This window comes from Danio rerio, chromosome 14 (assembly GCF_049306965.1).
Source record: "Danio rerio strain Tuebingen ecotype United States chromosome 14, GRCz12tu, whole genome shotgun sequence".
Taxonomy (NCBI): Eukaryota; Metazoa; Chordata; class Actinopteri; order Cypriniformes; family Danionidae; genus Danio; species Danio rerio.
In genome coordinates this window covers 25,366,118-25,388,830 of record NC_133189.1, presented here as the reverse complement: position 1 = coordinate 25,388,830, position 22,713 = coordinate 25,366,118, and the positions used below count along the sequence as shown (strand labels likewise).

Here is a 22,713-nt window from a genome sequence, read left to right as displayed (position 1 = left end):
GCACGCACAGCTCTCTCTGTGAGATGTTTTCTACTGCGTGCGCCCGGAAAGCTGCAAGCGCGTTGCTTCGCTTGTGCGCGCATATTGGCATATATTCTTACATTAGAAATAACAAACTTGCAAGCGGAAAAGACGTGATATGAAAACGGCCGCTGCTGTAGTCAATTCGTTTTGCTTGCGTATTAGCCTCGGTGTACAAGCTTGGAACGTTAAACGAGCGCACAGTTGGCAATCTGGCATAACTTAGTTAAATTGCAGCAGTTTCGTTCCGTGCAACAGAAATGTGGCTTAAAGAAGACTTTTACGATTAATTAACTGTGAGGAATTAAAGCGCAGTTAATAGTGAAATCGGCTAATTGTTGGATCCCTATTAACAATATCCGTGCATTGTACAAAAGGCCTTTTCTACAAACACATCCAAATGTTTTTCGGCTGCCTGCACCACTCGCTTATGGTGACTTGCGCTCTCTGCAGCCTTTAACTGCAGCTCGTGCTGTATTAAATAGACGCACGTCACTTCATAACTATGGTGGCCGTTTTCGACTAAACTAATATTATTTTTGATGTCTTGGTCACACTGTTTGGAGGGCTGGAACAAATTGGCTTGGGTGCCGGGTTCAGCCCGCGGGCCATCAATTGAATAGCCCTGCATTACAGTATACAAAACGTTGAATAGCCAAAAATACATTGTATTAGTCAAAATGTTCATTTTATGGCTAAAATCATTTGAATATTAAGATAATCTTCACTGATAACACCTTGTTAATTTTCAGCTATAAATATTACAAAACCGAATTTTAGTGATGTGCATTGCTGAGAAATTTTTCTTAGTGTTCATATTTTTTTGAACTCTTAGATTAGGATATGATATTGTCCTAACAAACCACATTAAAAGCTTGTACAGTATATTCCGCTTTCAGATGTTGTATGAATCTCAATTTGCAAAAAAATTACCCTTTTTTGACCCAGAGTCACAAGTGTCTTCTTATTTCTATTGAACTTTTTTTGAAATGTGCTTGCTGCTGCTTTAGGAAAAAAATTGTAAAATGTAATTAAAAATCTTGTCTAATTACCAAAAGACTCTAAGTTTCTGTATATACCAGTATGTCAGTAGTTCTTCTCAAATAAAGCAGTAAAATTTTGTGGCAGGGTTCAATGCTAAGGATCCAGTGGTTCAGATTTGTACTTGCCCTGATAAAATTCTCACTGGCCCCACCAAAAAAAGGAAGGTAATAACTATAGCTGCTTTTCCACTATCGTGCCAAACCGTTCTAAGAACACTTCGGTACGGTTACGGTTGTTTCTCCACTGAGCCTGGAACGGCGCGGCACGATTACAAACCGTTCTCGGCCCGGAATTCTCGGCACGGTTAGACAACCGTGCTGAACTGTGCTGACAGATTCTGTGTGTTGACGTCGCGACTCGGTTGCTAAGCTACCACAGCTGGCTCAGCAGAAGCGCGCTAGTCATCAGACATCCTCAATAAACTACAGTACATTTAATATAAAATAATGATCCAGGTCTAAACGATACAGTTTGAAAAGGGTTTTAAACCATAGAGCAGTATATATAGCCTATCTGGCAGAGAAGTGAATAACTCATCACATTCTTGCGAAGATATTTTATTCATTAAAGTTATTATTTCATTGACTTGAATACAAACCTACTTCGCCTGCCTGAATGTGAGTTTATTGCACGCAGCGCTGTATTTCAAAGCACAAAACTCGCTCGGATCCGGGAGAGACATGTCAGCGACCTGCGCTGCTGACTTTTTTTCCTGCTGCGCATCGAATAAAGCGAATAAAGTCACGCTTCGCATCGTCGATGTCCAAATTCCACAACAACATCACCATATCCATGGAACACGAACTTGCAGACTCTTTTAACAACGAGGAAATAATTGCACTTTTTAATTCAAAGCCAGGACAGCTTGTTAATACCGGCGAGACCACCCGAAGGACGGCGTGTTCGTGTTGTAATGTCGGCCGTCCAAAAGACTTTGCTTGAAAGCTTTACGGAGCGGCACTGTAACTGTCCAAGGTACTGTTGTATGATTTATATTATAGCATATGCACTAATAAACAAGTCAAAAGAATGAATGAATTAAATAAATATGGATTCTTAAATGTCAGTATTGCTTTTACTCAAAAAATATCAATACGTTTTGACAAATGTTTGATAAAAATAAAATGAGCAATTTTTATCATTTCAGCTTTAGGCAATTAAATGATTCAGTTATACATAAGTTATATGACATTTATGAGGCATGTAACATGTTTCTGTGTTTTTGTTTTTTTGTTCTTGGTGATCTTTAATATAGCTACGCAAATATTTTCTGAAACGTCTAGTAATAATTCGCCTACAGCTTGTTAGTTAATTATGAACACAAAAAATAATTATAATAAAAATAAAATGATCAAAATAAAAAGATAATAGAGCAGCATTTTGCTAAATATAATAGTGCTTTATATGCTTTAAATCCTGCTATATATATGTGTTTCATATTCGTTTTTATTTCACTTGCTGCATTCGTTATTTAATGTTTGAATAGTAAAACAAAAATGTAATATATTTTATATCATTATCAACTTTTGCAGTGTAATTTAATTAATTGTTAAAAATGAAATAATTTATGTGCTGTGTTTTTATTAGTGAAAGTGCCCGCTTACCTTTGACAAGGCCTGTCCAAAATTATATTTCTGCCACTATAATGCAAATGCACTATTATTGTTGTCTTATCATTGTTTATTTTTCTGTTATGTTCAGAGATTTTAAATACTATTTATTTCCCCTCCAATTATTTTCAATCATCACGGTACATTTTCGTAATTTTCCCTCCAAATAAATTTAGCCAGAGCTGTGCAAGGTATAGATAAATAAGGGTGCATGTACCTATATTTAGCACCTATTTGATAGAGCGGTATAACAGTGTTTAGTCACATGGTTGCTTTCACTTTTATGAAAAAAAAAAACTAGTTTCGGCTCTTATTTAACTTTAATTGAACAAAGGGAGCCGTTTACATTGCGTTACCAAGGCAACTACTGATGCGGTTTGTGTAATGTTTTAAAGAGCTTTGTCGCAGCACGACAGTGGAAAATGAAACCGTATCCGTGCTGTCTGGCCCGGTTTGGCACGGAATGGAACAGTTCTGCTTAAAGAACGATTCAGCACGATAGTGGAAAAGCGGCTTATTTCTTAAAACAAAGTGTCAAAAGCCAAACATAACTGCATACATACACTTTTTGTTAAGCATAACTTTTCTTTAAATACAGCTGACAATTAAAAATATATATAATTAGGATGAAACTAAATTTCAAAGAAAAAAAATCAGATGGTAATTTTGGTCAATTTTGCTAACGGATAAACAGCACTCTGTAATATTTCAGCATGCTTTCACACTTACCGGTAGGAACCCTACTCATAATTCTCTCTTCATATTGCCGTATATATGCCTATTAAATATCCATAATGCACTGTGATATAGCCAGGCTCATCAGTTCGTTGGATCATTTTGCTTTCCCACTACAATCAATCTGCTCCAGAGTTCATTTCAATTGAGCAGAGACCACTTTATTTAGGCGATCTCGGACAGATTAGTTTGCAGCGGATTCACATATGCCAAACAAACCGCACTAACTGGGCAAACAAGACAGGTTCCGAAACAAACGTCTAGGTGTGACAATACCTCAACAGTAGCAGCCAAATAAACTGGTGACCTGGCAGCACCGATCGGGCCAGTAATGATCCTGTCTACTGTCCCTCGGGCATTCCTTATGCTGGAGATGCTGCTCAAATAGTGAGACGGCAGAAACTGAAGATACCACACACATCAACATGTTTAAGTAGTAATACATGTTATGTAGTAATAAACAATCATTTTCAAGAAACATGTAAAACGCAAATTTCATTGGATATTTCTTTATTATTCAGCCTCTTAAGGAGTTTGCGAGTCCAGTGGATCTTGAGATAAAATCTTTTACAAGATTTTTGTGTACTTTCACAGTAAAAAAAATAAAAATAAGAGCAGACGATTTAAGCAAACAGTGCAATAAGAAGCAGATGCTCAAAGGGTGAACCTTCATTGCAGTTATGGTTGACTCTGATAGACATTTGTAATAGTAAACCCAAGCTAAATGTAGTATTTTATTGTCTTTTATGATCTGTCAGAAGTGATATTGTGCTTTTCTGTCATAACCAGGTGAACAGTAAAGGTTACAAGGTTTGTGGTGAAGCAAGCAGTGTATGTGGAACCATCACTATCAACAAAAGAAAGGTAAATGAAACATTTGACATCAATGTTTGCTCTTAGTACTAATCAATCTCACTGTAAACATAAAGCAAACAGCTATATGTACATTTCTCTACGTCAGTACTATTATAGTGTTTTATACTTTGTGTACTCACCACAGCTGCATTTATCTGTTTAAAAAGATTTAATAAAAGAGCAAAACTCTGAAAGAATTGTATTATTTGGAAAAATGATCAGGGTTTCCTCAGGTCATGCCATTTTAGAATGTCTATTACAGACATCGAATGTCAGGGAATTTGTAGATTTTTTTTTTTGTCCAAGACATTGAATATCATATGTTTGTTTTGTTACTTTAAATTGTAGTTTCCTTTTATCAAAATGGAATGTTTCTATAAAGTATTTTGTATATAGCGCTATTTCACGTCTATTGATATGTTTATGTTACTTTCCACTTATTAATTGTTGCATTAATAGTGGCCTTTAAAGTCATAATACTCATAATAATAATACTCTTAATACTCATCATGCTAAAACCATTTTAGTATTATACAAAGTGGCCTATTTTTTTGTTCATTATATGTCATGGAAAATCAACTTCTCAAAATCAATATTTTATTTCTGAATTTTCAGATCTTTAAAAAATATTTGAATTTGCTGCATCATGCTAAAAATATATCTTTTTCTTATTATTATTGATAATACTATTAATATTAATTGAACAGTTCAATATTTTATTATAAATGTTGATGCCTTTTTCCCAGAAATGTTTGGTCGATGTTAAGTTCCAAAAACAGCATAAAATAATTCTTAAATGTAAATATTGATCAACATGAAATCTTTAAAATGTATTGTTTCCTTGATAAATAGATGTATTCTTATTTTTTTAAGTAAATGACCTAAGCATGGTGTTTAATGATCTAAGCATGGTATTTAAGCTTTTGATCTATAAAATATTATGCATATCATGTAAAATATGTTTATTTGCATTCATATTGTTTTTTTTTTTGCATATTATTTATGTCATCAAAGTTAAATAATACATTTTTGCCATATATTTACCATAAATATTTTCATATTTATTTAGATTGTTGCCTTAAATAATAATACACAAAAAAATCCACTAAATCCTTTGGTCTCTTTTTAGTTTGAAGAGATGAACAGCGAATTAGAGGAGAACAGGGAGCTGGCGGAGAATCGGCTCAGTGAACTCCAGAAACTCCAGCAGGATCTTCAGACAGTTTACCAGGAGAATACTAACATGAAGGTAAAGTCTTCGAGAGCATTTGCTCCAATAACTTTCACATCCATCTTATGTTTTGGCAATATCAGGGTAAATCTGAGATTTGGAATGGAAAATTACAAACCGATCTGTCATATCTTGTCCTTTAAAGATTGCTTCTTGTCAGCTACTATTTGAGGACACAAACACTCTGGAACAGAGAAAACAACTCCCTTAGATTCAGTAAATGTACCACACATTATCCTAAAAGGAAAATGTATTATTAAAAAGAAATAAGAACTCGAATTAGATAATTGAAATGAATGTATGTGAATGCAGTAATGTAAATATCTAGATAGTACCAAGTTACTAGAATGCTTTAAAATGTTGTTAGCCTGTTTCTTGCATTAATTAGCATGCTAAATTGGTTTAGCATTTTGCTTTTCAAGGATTTCTAACATCACTCAACATGTCATAAGGGCGATGCTTTAATCTTATTGTATATTATTTTGATTATTATGAGTCACAATCTCGAACTAAGTTTAGCTGCACTGGCAGTCAAAATGATTGCAAAATGTGGCCCTTTGCCCAGTTTTGAGCCCTGAGGTCTGATATGAATTAGATCATTGCAACTTGAAAAATCTTAAGAATTGCTTCTAGTTCCCAGTAAAAGACCAATCTTTTTCTCTCTCTCTTTCTCTCTCTGTTTCTCTCTGTCTGTCAGGTGGAGCTGTTGTCCAGAGCTGAGGAAGTGGCCAGAGACAGTGCAGAGTATCGCTGTCTGCAGTCTCAATTCTCTGTGCTCTACAATGAATCACTGGTGCTGAAATCTCAGCTGGATGAGACCAAAGCAAGACTCAACACGACCAGGACTGCACGGCTGCGCCAGCTGGACCACATGGAGGTATGTGAATGACCAGTGAATATAATAATGCAGTTCCTGCAGTGATGGGTAATAAAATGTAGATAAAGTGTAACGATGATGTCCGTGTTCATTACAGAATGATGAGGTCTCCTTGCAGCGGAAGGTCCGCACTGAAGTCATTCAGCTGGAAGACACATTAGCACAAGTGCGCAAGGAGTACGAGATGCTCAGGATTGAATTTGAACAGACTTTAGCTGCTAATGAACAAGCAGGTAAGCTTCTTCTCTTCTCTTTGTAGTGATGTAGCAGTTATGCTTTTATTTATATTATTGAAGACAGTTAAAAGTATATCTCGAGATTGAATGAGACACACAAAGTCAGGGCTGCACAATTATTCAAAGGTGATTGTCATGCGCATTTTGTCAGCAAAGCCGGTTTTTTAATCAGTAGTAAATCTCCAGTGTGTCCTTTGACTTGGAGCAACATTTATGACGTAGTACGTCATAGCTCACTGACAATCTCTGCAATATCACATTCATTATGCCAGATTATTTACTTGTGCGATAGTGAAATCAAAGATAATCATTCTGTGATATAATAATGAATGTTTGCATAGCTTACAAACTGCTGCAAATGAAAACATAAAAACACATTTAATAACATGCTTTTACTCCAAAATCATTTTATAACTTAAGTCAAGTGTTTAAAATAAACCCATCTGTGAGCTAATGTGGCGTCTTAGCCAAAATAAGGCATGCAACATAATTCATAGTATACCAAGCAGTGACTAAGGCATTGCATTGTACAATTTGTTATAAGGTAATTTATAATAAGAGTTTAGATAAACCATAAATTGTCGCAGTCCTGTGTCTGTTAGTCACGCCGAATTAATGTAAGTAGTTAAATCATCTGTTTATTCAGCAACTACTATAGGGTTATTCTGGGTTTCTTCTTCAGGCTGTGTTTAGAGTTTTGCATGAGAGCAACCTTTGGCCTTTGAATGGAGATATGCTGTTGATCACAGAACTGTGCTTCCCTGACAATTTTTGCATATGAATCACAGATTTAGCTAAATTTTGATTTATTGTTCAATTTATAGTGCTGATGTAAACCTGTGTGTATTCATTCTGAAGTCTAGATGATGGACAGATTCATTTTTGGACACTGACCATTCTTTGGAGACTATAAAACTCTTAATTTTTATTTATTTGTATTAATTTTTATGATAATGCATTGAGCGTTTAAGTGAGCAAAAAATTTGCATGATGCTGCCCCTTAAAATGCAGTTGGAAAATCTGACTCTGCATTATTATTTTCCAGGCCCCATAAACCGAGAGATGAGACATTTGATCAGTACACTGCAAACTCATAACCAGCAGATGAAGGGTGAGGTGGTCAAATATAAACTCAGACTGAGAGAGGCTCAGCAAGAGCTCAACCAGGTGAGAACAAAGATTTGTTGCCTCTAAAATCCTTTTTCCCAGGAGATGATAGAAAACTAGTAGTTTCTGAAATTCCTGTCATCTCTTCTAGCTCCGGGCTGCCAAAGGCAATGCTGCTGTTCAGTCTCAGTCCAGCACAGAGATGGATGTGAAGGAGGAGACTGTCTCTCCGCTTACCCCTGCCCCGACCACCGACGTTACTGTGAAGACGGAGCCTGACAGCGGCTCTGCTACACCCAGCACCACTGGTACACTTTCTCATTTTTATTTTAAAAATCTGGGTAAAGCTAATTAAAATATGTGTTATTGAGTTTGTCACAAAGCTCTGCTTTCAAATGCCTGGTACATGTCCTCTGGTGGCACTAAAACCATGCCTATTCATGGGAAGACATTCATCTCTCAACAGTCAAACACTGCTACAATCTGAATGGATGCTACTGTTGCTACCTCTAGTAATGTTAGCTTAATTGCTTTTACACAGATGGTACCAAAATGTGAACCGTACTAAACTGCTTTTTGGGTACCCTTTCGAAAGGGTACCTAGCACAACAAAAGGGTACCAAAAGGCAGAACCAGAATCGCAGCTGAACGCTACTGGATGATATTGGAGAGATGCATCAATAGCTCATGCACAAATCAGGAAAATAAAAACAAAGGAAGCGCCATTTTAAATACACAGCTGAGGCATTACACTTTAATAATATATACATATAATAACAAGCTACATTTGACCCGAAAAAAATCTGGAGCTCTTGAAAACAGCAGAACTGTGGGTGCGCTAGCAACATTTTCTCCAGTTTATTTTAAGGAGAACTGCGCATCGATGGATTTGCTCTTCAGTGATTGAACTCTAAGCAGTGAATAATAAACCACACTGAACTGAACTAAACTGAACTTCAACACAGAAAACTGAACTGACACTGTTTCAATTTACTACAATCTTTTATGTTAAGCTGCTTTGACACAATCTACATTGTAAAAGGGCTATAGAAATAAAGATAAATTGAATTGAAATTGATAAATAATTGAGAATTGAATTGATAATTGAAATTTAGAGCTGTTAAGCACTCGCACGCATCACATCAGCTGTGTGCGTGACACTGAAGCCCTTGTCAGTGAGTGAGGAGTGCCTGTCTCACCAATCGCCTGATCTCATTCGGTATTCACCTGCTTTCTTTTGCTTGCACGAACAGTTATCAGTCTTGCTGATCGCATTTGCACACATATTGTCAAACTGTCTTAAACTGAAGTCCTAATCTTTAGTTATGAGCCTGCTCTGGCAATTTCAAATTTATTTTCAACCAGCCAAAGTGGTTAGTGGAGGTGGCTGTCCAACCTGCCACAGCTGAAATCTACTCACATTTGGCAGGTTGGCGGGTGTATATGTATGTATGTTTATATACACACACACATAAATATATATATACCTCAAAAGAACACCCCTATTTTTTATGTTTTTTCTGAACTAGTCTTGCTTAAAAAGAGACCCTATAGGGCCAGGCTATGTGCCCTGGAAAAAAAATGTTTAAATGATTTAAATTTCCTCTGCGGATGCACTCTCAAAAATCAACCAAATCAAATAGAACTCTTTAAGTAATGCTATATAGTATTTCAAATATTACACAGTCTGAATACATTGCACTTTGTTTTAAATTACGCCACTGTTGAGTTTATATTTTGCTTTAATTTTTAATTGACATATTTTATTTTTTAGGTATAACAGTCAAGACTGAACCAGGTACAGATGCAGAGACTGTGGTAAAAGAGGAGGAAAAGGAGAAGGAAAAAGACAAAGAAAAGGAAAAGGACAAAGAGAAGGAACAGAGAGAAAGAGAGCGGGTGACGCGTGGCAGTACTGGAAGCTTAGGGGTGAAAGAAGAGAGAGACAAAGCTGGCACAAGCAGCAGCCAATCAGAAGACATCCCAGTTGAACGCTGTGCTGTAATTGGAGGGCCTAAACGCAAGGAGATGGAGCAGCTGAAAATAGTGCGGGTGGAGCTGAAGTAAGCAATTCCCCTCTAAATGATGATAAGTAGAATGATGAAAATGACTTTAAGAAGAGCTAATAACGTTAATAGAGAAGCTGATGGAAAAATATGATTATGATGCAGGAAAGCTCAAGAGTCCCAAAGGGAGATGAAGCTGTTGTTGGACATGTACCGCTCAGCACCAAAAGAGCAGAGGGATAAAGTACAGCTGATGGCAGCTGAGAAGAAGACAAAGTCAGAGGTACATAACCAAACGTACAAGAAATTGTTGTATAAAGTAGCAGTCAGCAGTTTGGAATTTTTTTTTTTTATATTGTTTTGTTTTTGAGAGAACTCTCTTTAGCCTTGTTTATATTTCTGTGTCGAGTGATCAGCGTGAGTGTGCATTGCCATGCATTTATAATTCTGCGCGCTGATTGTGTTGCTCTGCAATAACGCTTCTGAACCGCTAGCTGGCAGTAGTTTTTTCTGTTCCTCTGTGTCGAGTTTCTTCGCTGGTGTTTTGTTTTTTTCTGAATACTACCTTAATGTACACATAGCTAAAACTCCCTCTTTGAGAGGCAGGAACCGGTGGATGTACAACTTTAATCATAAGGTAAACACAAAACAAAACATTCCACCTGGACCTCCTTCACGGAACTTGACACTTGTAAACACTCGTTCCAATGGGTTTGCACAGCGCTCATCCCCGCCCATGCACGTCACAGCTACCAAGCTGACCAATCATAGAGCTTGTGCTCTGCGTCATTGGACATGTAGTTACATTTTTGAAGAGGTGCATGCTGGCGTCAGCCACAGCGAGGGGTATGTGGCTGCGCTAAGGCTGCGCTGAAGCATACGCGTGCGTTTGATTAGCCTTTACATTCATCAAGACGCCATTTAATCAAAATTACAGTAAATGCACCAATGACAATGATTTTTCATATAAATATGAATCATTATTAATAATTTAGTAGAGCGACACTCATGATCATGTGATAATGAAGACTAGGCCTGTTACAATAAGCAATATATCGACTTTTCATACAAAACTTGGACATGACCTCAGTAATTTTTGGTGTTTGTATATGATTACAAATTCACAAATAACAGTGAAGTCATTTTACAAGGACATTTACATTTTACCTCACTGGTGTCAATGTTGATTATTCAACATTTACTTACTAGGACATTTAATAGGATAAATAATATCCTCATTTACGGATTTAACATCAGATTGCCGAATCCAAAAAAACTTGAGAGTGAAAAGTTTTTTGTCCCTTGAAAGTGTTTAAGAGTATTTGCTTTATTATAGTGGTGTATGGTCAGTGGCATATAATTATTTAAAAATGACAATAATATCAGTTATTGCAGTGACGATATGTTCAACAGCAAAAATTCTTTATCTTGACAGGCCTATCAATGACTGGTGTAATGATTCTAAAAATCACAGTAAACTATTTTTAAATATGAATTTTTTATTTAATATAATTTCAATAAATAGTATAATAAATAATACAATATTTTGAGGCTTTAGAAAGCACAAAATCATTTGTAGAACTAACCTATATGCCATTATGATGTTAAAGCATGTCTTATGAGATGGATTGATGTGCTTTTGTAATAAAAATATATCCTTATTTTTTTTAATTGGGCCTTTGAGTGTACTGTTAACAGGGTTCATACGGTCATTTAAAAACGGGAAAAGTCATGGAATTTGAAATGGTTTTTTCCAGGCCTGGAAACGTTTTGGAAAAACAGAAAAAAACACAAAGTTTTGAAAAAGTCATGGAAATTAGTTAAAAAAATATCTGTATACTTGAATTAGGGCTGCGCGATAATTGAAAAATCTGACATTACCATATTTTGTATTTCTGTGATATATATTGCGATGTGAGTACAATTTCACCAGATGATTTAACATGTTTATTTCGATTGATTGATGGGATTTTGTAGAGGATTGAGTCTCGAATAATATATAACAAATAAATTACAAGCATAGATAAATAAAATATAGTAAAGATAAAAGTGAATGATTTTGAATGAGTTTTTAGGCATTCACTATTCTGGTACAGATATTGAATAATCAACACTGCATAGTCTTCATTGTATAATATTTCATCTTTATTGAAGTTACAAAAAATTTGTAGTGGCTGTTTTAAAATTTAAAATATTGAAATGTTCACACAGTCACAGGCCTTAATGGGACAGTTCTCTCAAAGATTAAAATGTACTCACTATTTCTCACACTTCACTTGTTTCAATACTATAGGAGTTATTAAATTATACTCTTATTGTGTTTATAAAAAAAAAAGAAAACTCAATGTTCGAAACAAGTGAAGGGTGTAATAAAAATGGTAAATGGTATTTTTGGGTGAACTATCTCTTTAAAAATGCATGCAGATGATAAACGTTTACTCCATTATTATGTGACTATTGCAGATGCACACATTGTGATATTGATGCTGAAAGCATATATTGTGCAGCCCAAACTTGATCATATGTTAGTTGTCTTTACTTCTTTTCTGTCCTTGGCTAAAAACTTGTTCTCACATTGTTAGTGCTCTCTAAGCATTATCAATATCAACTTTACATAGATATAAAAACTAATTTAAACAAAATAGATTGTTGCGTGTTCTATGATATGCTGTTATAAATTTGAACGTTAATGCTTTTTTTATTATTTACCATTTCGTAACGTCACACAACATTCCGTCATGAAAATGTGCTTGAAAGTTCTGGAAAAGTTCTGGATTTTAGTAGTAAAAATGTGGCTAAACTCGGTGTTAAAACTAGCTAAAGCACTGTTTACTGTTAACTGTTATACCTCGGAATCAATTTCTTGAAGGATTTTTCATCACAACTGTTTTTTAAGCTCACTGGCTGATATTTATTATTGTATTAATCAAATATTAATCATATATTTGTTGATTCATTTAATAAAAAAAAAATATTTCTTCCAAAATCTTAAGACATTTGTAATTGAAAACAAGACAGAAACTGTATTAGGAAACATCACTTTTTGCTGTATGTGATCAGTAGCTACAACAAAAGTTTAAAGAACCATCTGTGAGCTGCTCTTGTGCTTTAAATTGTTCTATGTTATTTTCATGGTCTTACAAAGGTCTTAAAGTCCTAAACTTGCTCTTATAAAACTTGTGTGCGTGTTTTGTAGGCAGAAGAGCTCCGTCAGAGGGTGCGAGAGCTGGAGGAGAGGGAAAGGAGAGAAGGAAAGAAGATGGCAGATGAAGAAGCTCTCAGAAAGATCCGCTCTGTGGAGGAGCAGATCGATATTCTTAATAAGAAACTCTCTCTTGCCAAGCAGGTAGAGCTCTGATTCACACAAAAGTGTCAGACTAAAGGTTATAGCACACTGAATCCGCAATTTTTGTTTGTAATTTTCACGTGTTGAAAGATAAATTCAGCCTTGTATTGACACACTGCATCTGAAACATTCATAAAAAAATTGGATCCGGTTTGATTTTTTTTTTTTTACTTTTTACATCCGAAAAAGCGCTTTGAGAGGTGTTTTGACAGTTTGAGGTCACCATACAAGTAAAAAGCAAAATACAGAATTCCATCACTTACGCCACAGATATCTTTGAGAAACACAATGCATAAAAAAGCCAGAATGTGGTGGACAGTTGAGAACTATATGCTGGATTCAGTGACTTTAGCTCTCCCCTGCTGCTGTTTGGTGTGTGCGTGATAAATTTTTCAGATATTAATACAAAAAACTCATGAAAATTTCTGTGTGCAAAGACCTTAACACCGAGCAATGAATGACAAACACTTTGCTGCAAAATTCAGTGTTAATTCTGAATGAGTCAATCTTTCTGTCTCTCAGGAGGAAGATGCTTTGCTGAGTGAAATGGACGTGACGGGCCAGGCGTTTGAGGACATGCAGGAACAGAACATCCGTCTGATGCAGCAGCTCAGAGAGAAAGATGATGCCAACTTCAAACTCATGAGCGAGCGCATCAAATCCAACCAGATCCACAAACTCCTCAAAGAGGAGAAAGAGGAGCTCGCTGACCAGCTGCTCACACTTAAAACACAGGTGGGTGAGCTGAGCTTCATGTTTAGTGCTGATGTCATCTTCTAAAATAAATTCTTGAATCAACTGACCTTTGCCAGGAGTTTGATTGACAGTAGATCTGACCAATCAAAGCACTAGTTTTGTGCGCTCACCGTTGCTGCCTGCCAATGAACAAGCTATACAGGGTCAATTATTTTTGTATAATAAAATAAGCTTTTCATTTAAGGGGTGAAATTTGCGGCTTGAAATTTGAATTGCAGAAACAAAATAATATTACATTTTTAAAGAGTTGTTTTTTTTTATTCTGCTTTCTTTTTGTGTTCATATTAATATAACATACTGGGTACGGTATTATATTTTTTTTATATGAAAGGACAGTATACAGTGTATCCAGAAGCACTAGAAGTATTCATATTTTAAAACTGAAAAACAAAACAAAACCAAAAACTACCCAGCTATACAGAATCCAGACAGCCTGTAATAAGCTGTCTGTAAAACACAGACGCAACACCAAGCAAGTGACACACAGACAGCATCACGCTCTCTCTCATTCACACACACACAGGACAAAGCGCTCTCTCTCTCTCTCATTCACACACATACATAGACAGCACGAAGCTCTCTCTCTCTCTCTCATTCACACACATATAACTGTAGACAGCAACAAACAAGCTAAACACAGCTTCACACTCTCTTTCACACACACACATACACGTGCTCGCGTGTCGGGAGCGATACTGTTAGACCGCCCCCTCCCGTTTAATTTACACCTGTAACCGACCTCTCCCGCGCTTTATTCAGATATATATTCCCGCGCCACAAGAAATCTGGTCTGGTCCCTGCTGTGAGTTAACGTGAACTAAAAACAGTTTACATTTACATAAAGAGGAATAAACACTATAATGTATCGTTCATTGTTTCTAAATACTTCAACAATACCTAAAACATTCTTATTGTATAGCGTTAACTTAATAATACCCTTCTGTTCTTGTCTCAGGTGGATGCTCAGCTACAGGTGGTTCGGAAGCTGGAAGAGAAAGAGCGCCTCCTGCAGGGCACCATCAGCGCAGCAGAGAGAGAGCTGGGGCTTCGCACGCAGGCATTAGAGATGAACAAACGCAAGGTACTGCAACAAACAGTAAATGTCATGGAGGTTATCTACAGCTCATCTTAACAGCACATATCTCGCTGCCTGTCGGTTTCAGGCGCAAGACTCTGTGCTGCTGTCGGAGGAGGTGCGGACTCAGCTGGAAGGGGTGCAGCAGAGGTTGCGTTCAGTCAGAGAAGAGGTGATTGAGAACAGCATTTCACGAGAGAAGGAGTCTTTCAATGCCAGACGTGCACAGGTGAGTATTCTGAGATATGTCATATGAATAACAGAGCTGCGATCACATTAAACTTTAAGAATTACATTTGCGTACAGAGAGGTCACATAATGATTCTGTTTGTGTCAAAATCGCAGGTCAGAGTTTACCAAGCTAGAATTTTGGAATGTAGCAAAATGCAAATCTTTTCGCATAAGCTTGCACTTCCAATCTCAAACGTTTGCATGCATGTGAATGAAAGTCAATGCAAAAAGTGCAGTGTGGCTATACCTATGAAGCACATTTATTTAATTAAACTGGAACCTGTCAAAATAAAAGAGCACGAATATAAAGTATTATCATTGCAACATATATCTTTTTTTATTTGGATTAACCATTTAACAGGCATCATAATGGCCTGATTGAGATTTTGTCAATTAGTTATCATTAAAACCAGTATCAGGAACACAATTTAACCCATGAAATTGATTTAAAAAAAGATATGCTGTTTCCACACCAAATGCAAATTTAAGTTTAAGTAGATTAATTCCTTACATTTGTATAGCTCTTTTCTGAACACTCAATGCACTTTACACATTGGCGGGAATCTCCTCATCCACCACCAGTGTGCAGCATCCACCTGGATGACGCGACGGCAGCCATATTGTGCCAGACCACACACCAGCTGATTGGTGGAGAGGAGTGATGTAGCCAATTATGTTACGTTAGGGGGCCATGATGGAAAGAGGCCAGTGGGCAAATTTGACCAGGATACTGGGATTAAACCCCAATTCTTTTACAAAGGACATCCTGCGATTTAAACGACCTACAGAGAGTCAGGACCTCGGTTCGAAAGAGGGCACTCACTGAACAGTAGAATCCCCTTTTCTATACTAGGGTGTTAGGACCCACACAGACTGCAGGTTGAGCGCCCCCTGCTGGTCTCACTAACACCACTTCCAGCAGCAGCCCAGCTTTCCCACATGGAAAAGCTTTTCCCACTGCTTAGCTTCAGTGGGGGACCATGTGAGAGTTGCAGAGAGCTAGCTGCCGGCTAGCAGATTACATATTACAAAGTCAATGCAAATGCATGAACGGAGTCAAATTTCAACCAGGGGACACAGATGAAGCAGAACAAGCAATGTATTCGCCATGAACTTGTGGAATTTGCCTCAAAATATAAAATATTTCAAATTGAGCAGACATAATCCTGCGAGTTATGTAGAACTAGTGACATGATGCTTCGCGCCTGGTATGGACCCTGCATTGGAATGCAAGTTAAAGAGTTTTTATAATGATCATAATATATTCTATCAAGTATTAGTATTTATTTGTAGTGATTGTAAGTAAGTAAAGTTTATTTTTAAAGCACATTTAACTTCAGTTTGGCACTGAGCAAAGTGCTGAGCAAAACCATAGTACTCATTCTTATTATTACTTTTATTGTTATTTCATGATTTTAGAATAATAGTGTGACAGCAACAATGCAAAATTAAGATTAAAAGCCTGGGAAGGCAATAGAATAAAAATGTGTCTTAAGTCTGGACTTAAAAATAGAGATAGAAGAAGCTCTCGTAATATCAAACAAATGTGGCGCAGCGACTGCAAAGGCTCTATCTTCTTTCAGTTTAAGTCGTTACAGAGGAATTTGCAGTAAAATTTTTATTTGACGATCTAAGGGGCCGAGGAGTTGACTGTAGATTAATAAGTTATATAAGAAGATGCTTGCCCATTCAGTGCTTTTAAAACAATAAGTAAAATCTTGAACTGAATTCTAAAATTAACAGGAAGCCAATGAAGGCATGCCAAAACTAGCATGATTTTTTGGTGCCTGTTAAAAGTCTAGCTGCCCCATTTTGATCCAACAGCAAGCGTGCCGATGAAGATTGAGGGAGACCAATATATAAGGAATTACAATAGTCTAGGAGAGATGTGATATAAGCATGTATGACTTTTTCCAGATCTTGAAAGGAAAGAATGGATTTGAGATGATCTTCAGCTGATAGTAACTATTCTTAACCACTGAGCTCGTTTGTTTTTCTAGACAAAGCTCAGAATCAAAGATAACTGCTAGATTTTTCACTTGAGATTAATCATATGGACACTTTCTAAGCCCCCAATATAAAACATTCTTGTTTTTGAGGGGCCAAAGAAAATAACCTCAGTTTTTTCGTTATTAAGTTGAAGTTTTTTTTGCCCTGCTACATTTAATATCCTTAAGACAAACAGTTAAAGACTGCAAAGAGTTCTAAAATATCGATTGTGATATCGAATTAGTTTAAAACTGTGTTTTTATGGAGAAAACAAGCTATACTATAGTTAGCTGTATACTATTAACTATAATTTAGGCATCTTCTTTCTATGTGATTTTGTAGGTCAGAATTCGCCAAACTTCAATATCAATAACACAATTGTGGAAAATTTCTGAAAGAGACATATGGACTATTTTGTGAATTTATTTTAACATGATGCCATTTATTAATTTGTCTTTTTTAGGAGGACATATCCAAACTCCGCAGGAAGATAGAGAAGGCCAAGAAACCGGCAGAGAACATTCGAAATGGAGATGAGATCCTGAATGAAGAAATAAACGAATACAAGGTCATTTATGTTCATTTTTATGAAGGATCACAAATAGTTTTGTGTCCACGGCTTTAAATGATCTTTTTTGTTTTCTGTACTTTAGGCCCGATTGACTTGTCCATGCTGCAATTCACGTGTAAAAGATGCAGTTCTGACAAAGTGCTTCCACGTCTTCTGTTTCGAGTGCGTGAAGACACGTTACGACACCCGTCAGAGAAAGTGCCCAAAGTGCAATGCCGCATTTGGTGCCAACGACTTCCACCGCATATACATCGGATGAGGCTTGTGAATCACAGCATCTGCATCTGTTTGGTCCAGTTCCTCAGCATTGTTCTGCAGTTGGAGCATGTCCTGTATTGGCCGAGCATCAAGTGTTTTACATTCCATTTGATTCGCTCTTCAGAAAACAACCGACATGTTGATTAGACGTCCCAGCATCGGTTTAGCAGAACTAACCCGGTCACATTCCACAGGTCTGTCTTAGCCAACGTTTCTCACAAAAGCTGCTGCTTGCCTCAAGGACTGTCCTCAAGGTTTGTTGACTTTCTTTGAGTTAAAACTGCCTCGACCAGATCTCCCATTCCAGCTTAACATTAACTTAACTACCCAGAACCAATGTGAACCCATGAACACGAGTGAGCCTACAGACCTGTCTTTGAAAACAAGCTGTCTAGTCAACTGGGCAGTGGTTCATTTGCTGAAAAGCTTGTATTGTAATTTTTGTATTGTCTACTTTTTTTGACTGCCTGTAGTGATGGATGTGCAAATGCTTCATTGAAATACATTAAAAATCTATGTATGTAAATTCATTATGACTCCTTATTAAAATTTTCACAGATATTCATTTGTAGTATGTTTATATGTGATTGAAAAAGTACATTTTATGGCCTGTTGAACTGTTGTCCCCTTTCAAGAATCAATGCCTCTGCTTTGGAATAATGTTATAATAAAGTCTTTGTACTGTGGTGCTGTGGCTTTGAACCTACAACAAAGTCTCTATATTTTTAATTTGTGAAAATGAAATGAATTAGCATTTAGCTTTAAAGAAAGATTTGATGCTTAGCGATTTCTTTTTATTTCAATCTCTCTTTTCAGAATTGTATTGGTGAGTGACTGAGTGTTGTTGTCTTCTGTTTAACAGTAAAGAAAATATTTTGAAAGCTTAAAACCTGTAAAAGTTGACACAGTAGGAAAAAACAAATACTGTGGTTTCTTTAACCTTCCAATGTTTAAGAAAGTTTTCAGCTTTCTTCGAAATGCATTCTTTTGTGGTCAACATAAGGAAGAAGGGTAAACAGGTTTGGAACAAGTGAAGAGAGTAAATGAGGAAAGAATAGTTTTTGGGTGTGAACTGTTTTTTTGCTCCTTAAAGAGTGCATCAAGTTGTAAAAGCTTAAAGGGGTAGTTGCAGTTTGATCTTGCCCTTGAGATATTTTAGTTTGAGTTTAAATCTCTCAGTTTTGATGTGTAAAAAAAAATCTGAGATAACCTGAATTTTTTATAGAATGTGTATTGAAACTCAGGATTACAAATCAAAAGTGTGAAAACCTTTGAATTTAATTGCAAATTTATAGATTTTCTTATAATTCCATTATTTTTTAACCGCACGCAAGCACATACATATAGGCTATATACATGTTTACACAGTGGGTACGGAAGGTATTCAGACCCCCTTTACATTTTTCATTTTTTGTGATATTGCAGCCATTTGCTAAAATCATTTGTTCATTTTTTTCTTAATAATGTACTCACAGCATCCCATATTGACAGAAAAACACAGAATCGTTGACATTTTTGCAGATTTATTAGAAAAGAAAAACTATTATCACATGGTCCTAAGAACTCATACCCTTTGCTCAGTATTTGGTAGAAGCACCCTTTTGATCTAATAAAGCCATGAGTCTTTTCGAGAAAGTTGCAACATGTTTTTCACACCTAAATTTGTGGATCCTCTTCAGTTGTCAGGCTGGATGGTAACCATGGGGTGGACAGGACAGCCATTTTTAGCTCTCTACAGAGATGCTCAATTGGTTATAAGTCAGGGCTCTGGCTGGGTCATTCAAGAACAGTCGCAGAGTTGTTGAGAAGCTTCTCCTTTGTTATTTTTAGCTGTGTAAAGAGTCACTGTCTGGTTGGAGGTAAACCTTCAGCCCAGTCTGAGGTCATGAGCACTCTGGAGGAGGTTACCACAGGATACCCCATGTACTTGGCCGCATTCATATTTCCCTTGATTGCAACCAGTCGTTTTGTCCCTGCAGCTGAAAAACACAGCATGATGCTGCCACCACCGTGCTTCATTGCAGGGACTGTATTGGACAGTCGTTTAGCAGTGTCTGGTTTTCTCCACACACACCACTTAGAATAAAAAAGTTCTCATTTCTCACCATCTTAGAGTTCTTCTTATGTTTTTAGCAAACTGCCCCGACTGGTGGAGGGCTGCTGTGATGGTTGACTTTCTACAGCTTTCTCCCATCTCTCGACTGAATATCTGGAGCTCAGCCACAGTGATCTTTGGATTCTTCTTTACCTCTCTCACCAAGGCTCTTTTTCCCCCGATAGCTCAGTTTGGCCAGATGGCCAGCTCTAGGATGGGTTCTGGTCCTCCCAAATGTCTTCCATTAAAGGATTATGGAGGCCACTGTGCTCTTAAAAACCTTAAGTGCAGCAGAATTTTTTGTAACCTTGGCCACACCTGTGCCTTTCAACATTTCTGTCTTGCAGTTCCTTTGACCTTATGATTCTCAATTGCTCTGACATGCACTGTGAGCTGTAAGCTCGTTTGGTTTTCATAGCATTAAAACTCAAAACATTCTCTATAGATTTATTGATTTTTTTTTTCTCTCTGTAATTGCGCTCAGCATTTGACAGGTGTTTTGGCCAGAAAGCAAGAACACAGAGGTAGATGCGTTAATCTTTTTTTCTTATTTCAAAATTCTTCCTCTTGCACACTGTGCCGGCCTCTACCTCAGCTCTACTCTGAATGCTGATAGACTGGCAATATGTTCAACATTATCTCAGCGTCTTTGAACCACTCAAACCTTGTGAAAGTGCAGCATTGAAGGATTTTCATGGGGGTCCCCGGTTTTGAAAAAAGTAATAACATTAAATTTTTAACGATTAGAGACAGATTTTCCAACATATGATAGAAAATTTATAAAAGAGCTATTTGATTAATATAGGCTTCTTGGCATTGGTTTGGGCCCCCTTATTTCTTGGGGCCCTAAGCGGCTGCTTACCTCGCTTATTTGTTAAGTCCGCCTCTGGCTGTAAGGTCTTTTAGCCAGGTGTGTGACTTTCCAAATCGAGTCCAATCAGTATAATCAAACACAGCTTGACTCAAATGAAGGTGTAGCGATGATCAGAAGAAATGTACAGCAGAGTTAAATACACAAGTGTCACAGCAAAGGATCTGATTACTTAGGACCATGTGATATTTCAGTTTGTCTTTTTTTTTTTATAAATCTGCAAAATGTCAACAATTCTGTGTTTTTCTGTCGATATGGGGTGCTGTGTGTACATTAATGAGGAAAAATTTACTTAAGTCATTTTAGCAAATGGCTGCAATATAACAAAGAGTGAAAATTTTAAGGGAGTCTGAATATTTTCCATACTCACTGTACTGTAAAAGTTGCAAGATACATCATTACAGTGAAAAATGCAAAATTGTGATTTAAGGGGGAACACTCCCTCGCTTCCCTTTGGCTTAGTCCCTGGTTTATCAGGGAATGCCACAGCGGAATGAACCTAATAACCTTCTTCGTGAACCATTCAAAATTATAATTATATTTTTTTAAATACAAGAAACTCTGTTTTTAATCATACATATTCTGCCTTTTTTGTTTTCATATTCACTCCTCAATTACCCCATGTAAACAGAACGAAACGCACGTCCCAGCCTGCAGATCTGCTCGCACCGCACCTCCGGCCAAATTGATCTTGCAACGCCTCGTGTCCTGGAGCGAGCGGTGCTGTCGCTGAACAACTGTGTGAACGGGATTCTTCATGGCACAGGAATGCAGGAGGCGGAGGCATATTATATCTGCAGTCACACAACACAAAAGTATTCAAACTTCTGTCCGCGGTGACGACTGAGCACATCGGACACCTTTTCCTTAATCCTTACACAGGATTTATCTCGGATTCGAAACGCATCGCTTTGTCAGAATAAACACCAATATTTCTTATGTAGAGAGGCGCACATTTGAGAGCCTATTTTCCATTTCTCGTCTTAACACTTCGTTGTACGATAGATAGCCTGCCTACCATATACAGTCATCCAGGCGCTATTTTTAAGTGCCCTTGGCAAGCGCGTGCCCGGCTACTTTAGCGACTCCCTCAGTGAACTTTTTAGTTACACGCGCAGCCTGTGCCAACTAATAGTGTTCCGTGTTTGCCAATTGTTTTTTAAAGCAAGTCTTAACATAGCCATGAACTAGGTATAAAAAGGACTGTATTTAAACCTGCAGGTTTTTATTCGTACATCTTTTCAAGGTAAATAAAATAAAACAAGGGCGACTATAGCTGGACAGAGCTGACAAGCTATTATTGCTGCACTTTGATTGTTTTGTATTTGAGAGTCGTGTATTAATCCGGGTTTTAAGGATGGCTGTTCACAACGTCGTCTCGAGACTTTCAGAAAAGCTGCTGTTCTTTATGTTTTTGGTTCTGGTTCGTTCAGTTTTGTGCCATGGCTTGACTGAAGAGTTTACCTCAGGATCTCTTATTCTGGAGCCTCTGGACGCATTGAGAAGATACGTGGAGTCCATTGTTGGCACACATGCAATTCAGATTTGTGTTGAGGTAAAACTGTTTTGTTATTATTATTATTATTATTAGAGTATTTCTGAAATATGCTTATGACATTCCTTTACAGGAAAATATTGTTGATATTTTATGGTCCTACAGACTGCATAGTGATTGGCTTATTTAAGTTACTTTGTTTCATTTGCTAAATATAGAAAACATTGTGATTTCATACAGATTTCATTTAGCCTGTCACAATGCAATGTGTGAATTTATAAAAAAGAATGAGCACACTTTAATA

General features: G+C 36.9%; 2 protein-coding genes across 5 annotated transcripts in view; both read left to right on the top strand.

Annotated features, from left to right (window-relative positions):
* Positions 1 to 18,654, top strand: part of rnf20 (ring finger protein 20, E3 ubiquitin protein ligase) — a 30,853-nt gene extending 12,199 nt beyond the window's left edge. The window contains 14 exon segments of the mRNA NM_001256175.1: positions 4,200 to 4,274; positions 5,395 to 5,514; positions 6,194 to 6,373; positions 6,471 to 6,606; positions 7,655 to 7,776; positions 7,868 to 8,024; positions 9,491 to 9,779; positions 9,888 to 10,005; positions 12,919 to 13,068; positions 13,591 to 13,803; positions 14,780 to 14,905; positions 14,988 to 15,128; positions 17,583 to 17,687; positions 17,773 to 18,654. Of these exon segments, the coding sequence (NP_001243104.1) occupies positions 4,200 to 4,274; positions 5,395 to 5,514; positions 6,194 to 6,373; positions 6,471 to 6,606; positions 7,655 to 7,776; positions 7,868 to 8,024; positions 9,491 to 9,779; positions 9,888 to 10,005; positions 12,919 to 13,068; positions 13,591 to 13,803; positions 14,780 to 14,905; positions 14,988 to 15,128; positions 17,583 to 17,687; positions 17,773 to 17,949 (2,109 nt within the window). The 3' untranslated portion in view covers positions 17,950 to 18,654.
* Positions 18,655 to 21,731: 3,077 nt separating this feature from the next.
* si:dkey-74k8.3 overlaps positions 21,732 to 22,713 on the top strand; it is a 64,975-nt gene continuing 63,993 nt past the window's right edge. For all 4 annotated transcript variants that reach the window (XM_073921816.1, XM_073921815.1, XM_682976.10 and 1 more), the window contains exon 1: positions 21,732 to 22,469. In XM_073921816.1, coding sequence (XP_073777917.1) covers positions 22,272 to 22,469 — 198 coding nt within the window. In that variant the 5' untranslated portion in view covers positions 21,732 to 22,271. The remainder of the gene's footprint in view (positions 22,470 to 22,713) is intronic.